The 6,498-nt window shown below is 38.6% G+C and overlaps 1 protein-coding gene across 1 annotated transcript; it reads right to left on the bottom strand.

Moving 5' to 3' along the window:
• Positions 1-1,002: 1,002 nt before the first annotated feature.
• On the bottom strand, positions 1,003-3,967 carry LOC121738224. Its single transcript, XM_042130182.1, has 3 exons — positions 3,856-3,967; positions 2,820-2,891; positions 1,003-1,229 (listed from the first exon to the last, which is right to left on the bottom strand). The coding sequence occupies exons 1-3, from the start codon at positions 3,922-3,924 to the stop codon at positions 1,044-1,046; spliced, it is 327 nt and encodes a 108-aa protein (XP_041986116.1). The 5' UTR covers positions 3,925-3,967; the 3' UTR covers positions 1,003-1,043.
• Positions 3,968-6,498: the final 2,531 nt, after the last annotated feature.

Raw genomic sequence — 6,498 nt, 5'->3', positions numbered from 1 at the left:
AAAAATTTCCAAATTTGAGATGGGTTGGAGTGGTCAATGGAAAAATGTATGTGGAGTCTTCTAGCGTCTCTACACATACGACTGCAAAGATTCCGAAGGTTTTTATATTTGGTTAGGTTTTCGTCAGTGGGTCCTTTATCGACTCAAAGCTCGATTGCGCCTGGCCATCATGGACTTGATAGGATATCAAGAGAGCCAGGGTGCCGGTACGTGCTTGATTTTGACTCTTCTGACAGGAGCATGCTTATCAAAGATGTTGATTAGGAGATCTGTTAGCAGCGACACCTTCAGGTCGATATCAGAGGCCGAGTACACAAGAGACCAGTTCGTTTCACACAAATAACGTTTGAGAGCCTCCGGATCAATTTTATTAAAACTGCGTAAGAGTTGGTACTTAGGGACTCGGCGAGGAGGTTTGATTTTAAAGGAAAGGAATACAAGATCATGATGGGAAAAAATGGAAGGAAGTTGGCCATGAGAGGAGACAAGGTCAGGAGTTGAGGTAATGAGGAGGTCTAATAGAGAAGGAGTGCAGTTAGGAACGTGGTGGGTTGCTGCAAGCGGGAGAATGTTAAGATTAAGGGACGACAATAAGGAACGGAGCTTTAAAGCACGTGATTCGGATTTTAGGAGACAGGTATTGAAGTCACCTGTAATCAGAGTGTGCGTGATTCGTTCAGTGCGCGGCTAGAAGAGATTCCAAGGTGCTAAAATAATCTACGCGGATAGATGGGCTAATAGAATAAAAATAAAATATCTTTTTACTTATCTTTCTTTCATATTTTTTGTTCTTCACTAACACTTCGTTGCCGCACCACAAGTCACAACAGTGATTTGGTTGTGCTAACTTTTAGCATATTCTATTAGTATTCAAATCTCTAACATTCTCTCTCGCTCTTATAGTTGGTGACGTCATGCCCACAACTCAGTATCAGTCAGGCAGTAGGCTAACTTTTGACACAATATAGTATCAAAATAAAAAGAGGAAGAAGAAAAAACATGGACGAAATAAAAAGTATACTTGAAAACCCGCAGAAAGATTACTACCCAGATAGACTATACCTGGCTATGTTTTTATTATTCTCCTTATATACGTAGGGATTGTACAAAGATTCTGAGTTCTCATGAGCGTACTTCAACATTTTCTTCATCAGGAACTTGTAGAAAAGCCTTATTCTTGGGTGCACTTTTATTGCGAAGGTGTTGAGTTTCTTCAGAACGTCGCTCGCCTGAAAATGAACCTCCTTTTGAGTTATGAACTCCTAGTAATTTCTATCTAAAGCCATGAAGATCACTGACGGATTAACCCTTACGGCCATTCCCAATACTTGATCTATCTCTGGTTTTGCCCTACTAGAGATAGGAATAGCTCATATAATATTAGAGACATAATATATTTTATGTCAATTCAATGTTAGCTGCGATCGGTTGTATGACAAACCAGAGATAGATTGAATATTGGGAACGGCCGTTAATCAAATTAAGCAATTGCCTAGGGCATCACGTCTGAGGGGGTACCAGATGAGTAAAAGTTCAAAGACCGATTCTAGTTAACATAAGCTTTGTCCACACTATGCCTTTTTCTGTTCGTCAAGGGCATGCGTTATAGCGCAGTCAACAGCGAACGTGAGGCATGCCCGCGACGCATGCCCTCTGACCGTACCGAAACTTCCAAAATGACAATATTGGCGTTGCGTTCCTTGACGCATTCAATTATTGAATGCGCCAATATGAAAGTTGATGACGAAAATTGAAGATGAAAGTGCACAGTGTGGACTATGGCTATACGGAGGCATGGATTGCTTAGGGCAGGGGTCACCAAATGACGGACCGCGGTCCGCATCCGGACCGCCGAACCTTTGTGTGCGGACCGAGCATTTTAGAAGTTGGACTTCGTTAAAAATAAATTTCGGTCTCGACTTACTGATAAACATCTTCAGGATTTAATATCAATAGCTTGGACCAGTTTCACTTCAAACATCAGATCTTTGTAATTTCCGTAATTTCTTACTTTTGTTTAATAATTTTTTTTTAATGTGCGGACCGCGAAGGTCAGGTTAAATCCTGAAAATGGACCCCGAGCGAAACTAATTGGTGACCCCTGACTTAGGGCATCAAGTTGTGTTAATCCGTCACTGATGAAGATCTCAACATAGCCAGCCAAGTTCGACAACGTCCTTTGCTGTAGTCACTCGAATTAGTATCATGTTGCATCTTTCGTTTTCCATATAAATGAAATAGAAGGCATGACAATTTAACAAGTTGTTAGCACTAACAGACGTCGGTGAAATTGGGTCTTAAGTAAACCGAAATAAACTTATGTTTTCCTAGTAATTTGGATCTAGGAAGAAAATGCTATATCATGTTTCACTGCCTCCTGATAAAGTACCAGATAGGCCAATTACAACTTATTTGACAGATTCTCCATAATCTGTCCCTAAGAGCCTGTTTCACCACTCCCTGATAGGTGCCGGATAGGCCGTCCACAAGTTAACTTGACAGATAGAATATGGAGAATCTGTCAAATAAGTTGTGGATAGCCTATCCGGCACTTATCAGGAAGTGGTGAAACAGGCCCTTAATAGATAGTCTGGTTGGCTATGTTGAATAACCATGATTGTCAAAACGATAGCAAAGCTATCAGCATGCAAAATCTACGTCAATCATCGGCAATCATAGACGAATATAACTTCGATCGCGGATTCCAGGAAATGCTATTGTATTCTATTGTTGTCGCGATCTCCGGTGCTCAGGGGGCTTGAAGAATTATGCGCACATCAGACCGACACGTTAATAATACTAATAATGTTTGTACTCACATAATTTCTGACCTTCTCATCAGTGTTTATCCTGCTGAAGTCTTCCTCCAATGTGAAAACATGGGTGCTTTCCTGTAACAGATGAAAGATAGAGTCCTATATTCACTCTTCGGCTATTGCTGTTCTTGAGATACAGCCTAGTGATAGACAGACCAATAATAGTCTAAGTCTCTCTGCGTCGGATGGGCATGTAAAAAGTCGGTCCTGCGCCTGATCTCTCGCCAGTCGTGTCGGTCGTCCGTCCCACTGGGTTATGAGAGTAAAGGAATAGAGAGTGCTCTTGTGTACTGCGCACACACTTGGACACTATAAATTACTCCTGCGTAGCTGGCCTGGTTTCAATGAAACCGGCCACCGTCACCGAAACCGGTGTGGGAGCTATTATTATTATTATTATTATAATAATAGTCTAAGGGCCTGTTTCATCACTTTCTGATAAAGTGCCGAATAGGCTATTCACAGCTTTTTTGACAGATTCTCCATACTCTATCTGTCAAGTTATTAGTGGTGGATACCAGATCCAGCTTATCAGGAAGTGGTGCAACAGGTACTATATTGTGGTATTAGCTTGGGTATGTATATAATCTTATATATAAAATTCTTGTGTCACAATGTTACCTACCGTACTCCTAGGTGCATTTGTTGAATAAATAATAGTAAATTATTACAAATCGAAACTGACGGCGACCATTGTTTGTGCGACGGGATAGCGATGGACGTTGCCATGGTGACATACTTATTTAGTCACTTCAATAAAATAATACGGGCGAAATACTTTATATGGCAAAACAACGTTTGCCGGGAGTGCTAGTATAAATATACAAATATTTAAAGAGAAAAAATATTCTCCACCAGAATTCGTTTACGGGATAAAAAGTATCTTATGTCCTTTCCCGGGACTCAAAGTATCTTCATATCAATTTTCAGCAAAATCGGTTCAGCGGTTTGGGCGTAGAGAGGTAACAGACGTACACACTTTTGTATACTCGTACTAGTACTAGTGTAACACCAAGGGGCTTAAAAATTATAAACTTACAGTATAAAAAAACCACATTGTAAATAAAATAAAAATTGCTACATTAAAATGATGACCATTTGCCATCATTCCATATCGAAAATTTGTAGTGAAGTCTATAAAAATAACAATGATTATAAAAGACCATTGACATACCATTGTAGGGATATTGCATCGTTGTTAAAGGTTTTGTAAGTTTTAATTAAAATTATAATTGCGACACTGTGTTATTTGAAACAAATACGCCCAAACCGCTGAACTGATTTTGCTGGGTATGGAGTAACTTTGAACTCCGGGAATGGATCTATGATAGTTTTCATCCGATGAATTTTGTATCACTTCCCTCCTACTATAAACCTTAGACCTCCGCGTTTATTTCAACACAAGCCAAATCGTTTCAGCCGTTCTCGAGTTTTAGCAAGACTAAGAAAATTTTTATACTTAATTTATTTTTATTTAAATATATGATCTACTATAAGTGTAATAAAATAAAAAGATAATATACTGCCACTTTCAAAGTGAACTCTATACAGGGGACTCATATACACACCGTAAATTATTATCACTTACCTAGTTTTGTTTCACCCTGTATCGATGTCCCTAGACACAGTACGTCTACGCCATAACAATAATGGTTTGCTACAAGCCTAACATTTTTAATTAAATTGTATTTCTGTTACTTACAGTCTAGTAAATATTTTCGCTTCGAAAGATAATAATTTGAAAGGACATAATACCTATTATAGGGGCGGCCTTTAATTAAAATATCTTTTAGAGGTATGCTAGCCTAATACAATTATTTAGAAATAATTTTGTATTTTATTTAGTTAAATAAATAATCTTTTGTAAGCTTTACCGACATTGTTTAATTCAAAGGTTGGGAAAAAATAAGCTTACGACAGTATGTGGGCTGTGGCCATTGGAAATTCGTAAGACGATGAGACAGCGCGGCGTAGGCGTATGAAAGAAAGTTACGTATAGTTATAGCCCCGTATCTTTTTAACGCGTGGCGAAAATAAATGCCTTTTATAAGTATATATTTTATAAACTCAAGGATACCGTACATTTTCGTTTTGATTTGGAATTCCGTCAGAGTAAACGTTCGTTTTTTCACGCGCGAACGCGCCAGCTTGCACTCGAAACGTACGTACGGAATTCGTTCCGTTCGGAAAAAAGCGAACGTGTGCGTCAGTTAATTTTCTTACTAAGTATATCCATGCATGCGGATTTCCGAATACGGAAAACGTGTGAATGCGGTTACCCTAAGCAGGCCCCTAGACGATCAATTTTTATCACGTATTGAGCAATATCATTGTCCGACTAAGGTTGATGCTGAACGCGCCCGCCTTTCAATTTCATTGTTAAATAAATTGTTCAATAATTTGTTCAAAATTGATCGTATAGGGGCCCACTAACGTGTAGAAGAGCCATACCAGGAAGCCAGCTCTATAATTAAGCTGTAATCTGCACAACAATCTGCACCACTGACCTATTCGACTTACGCTTCGATGTTATGGTAGCCTAGTACATTCAACGTGCCTATTTGGATGTGACTTAGCAGATTTTTGGGGATTTTTGTACGGTTCCCGGGGTTAAAACCCGACCCGAAAATATTTAAACACTAAAAAATATTTTTTAGTATTTAAGAACCTCGGTAATTACTATTTTAAGCTGAAAAATAACTCAAACATGTTAAAAATTTCCCTATGAGAAAATGATTTTTGGTATTACGTATGTATGAGAATTTCGATGGCACCCGGCCTACAAAAATAAAATCTTGCTGGAACCGTACATATTTTCGCAGTAAAAAGTAGCCTATATAAAATCCGTGGTCATTGGTCAATATGCGCTAGATTTCAATAAAAACATAATGCCCGCAACACTAGTCTGTTACACCAAAATTCGTTTATTTTGTGGGAACCGTACATTTTTGAGCAACAAACCTCTCCCGTCTTTCATAGAATATCCATGTTAAATTTTATCCACATCGGTTTTGGCCGTTTAGACGTAAAGACAAACTTTCATATTTATAATATAATAAGTAAAGATTCTTAGAATATCCATTCCTTCAAACCTTACGGTAATCAGATAACAATACAGAATTAACATACAAGTTCTTATCAAAAGCACTTAACACTTTAAAATTCGTTTTGCTCACGCGATTTAGAAGTTTCATCATGAAACTTTCATGTAAAGCTTACACTCACACTGGCTCTAAGAGAGCCACACGGGAAGCTCTAGTGTACTGCGCACACACTTGGGCACTATACAATCACTCCAGAACGTCACCGAAACCGGTATGGAAGGTATTATATAATTTATTATCATTTGGCTTTGCAATCATGATAATCTATCATTACAATAATGTAAAAGTGTAAATAATATACCAAAATACCCTACATTTATCATTCTTTTTCCACTCCCCACTATTCCCCATCTTTTCCACAGTTTTTCCATCGTAAATTTCCTCAAGGGAATTCCGCCCATTCGATGTAACCTTAAGGAATCGTTAATTGAACGCAAATAAAAGATTCCTCCCTCTTGTATCGACTAGCGCGATCTTATGTTTGCCTGGTAGGCGGTAGTATTTAGGACGACGCCATCTTTTTTTCTTTAAGGCCTCACTTCACGACCAAACAGCTGAACCGATTTTGCTGAAACACC

This window comes from Aricia agestis, chromosome 22 (genome assembly GCF_905147365.1).
Source record: "Aricia agestis chromosome 22, ilAriAges1.1, whole genome shotgun sequence".
Taxonomy (NCBI): Eukaryota; Metazoa; Arthropoda; class Insecta; order Lepidoptera; family Lycaenidae; genus Aricia; species Aricia agestis.
Note: the sequence above shows the minus strand (reverse complement) of the source record. Positions and strands in the feature narration are given on the sequence as shown.

What these genes read in the sequence shown, in the direction of transcription:
- LOC121738224 (XM_042130182.1), bottom strand. Translation starts at nt 3,924, where the DNA reads ATGATGGCAAATGGTCATCATTTTAATGTAGCAATTTTTATTTTATTT. An exon ending in CAATGTGGTTTTTTTATACT is followed by an intron (nt 2,892 to 3,855) that starts GTAAGTTTATAA and finishes CATCTGTTACAG; the next exon opens with GAAAGCACCCATGTTTTCAC. An exon ending in ATGAGAAGGTCAGAAATTAT is followed by an intron (nt 1,230 to 2,819) that starts GTGAGTACAAAC and finishes GTTCATTTTCAG; the next exon opens with GCGAGCGACGTTCTGAAGAA.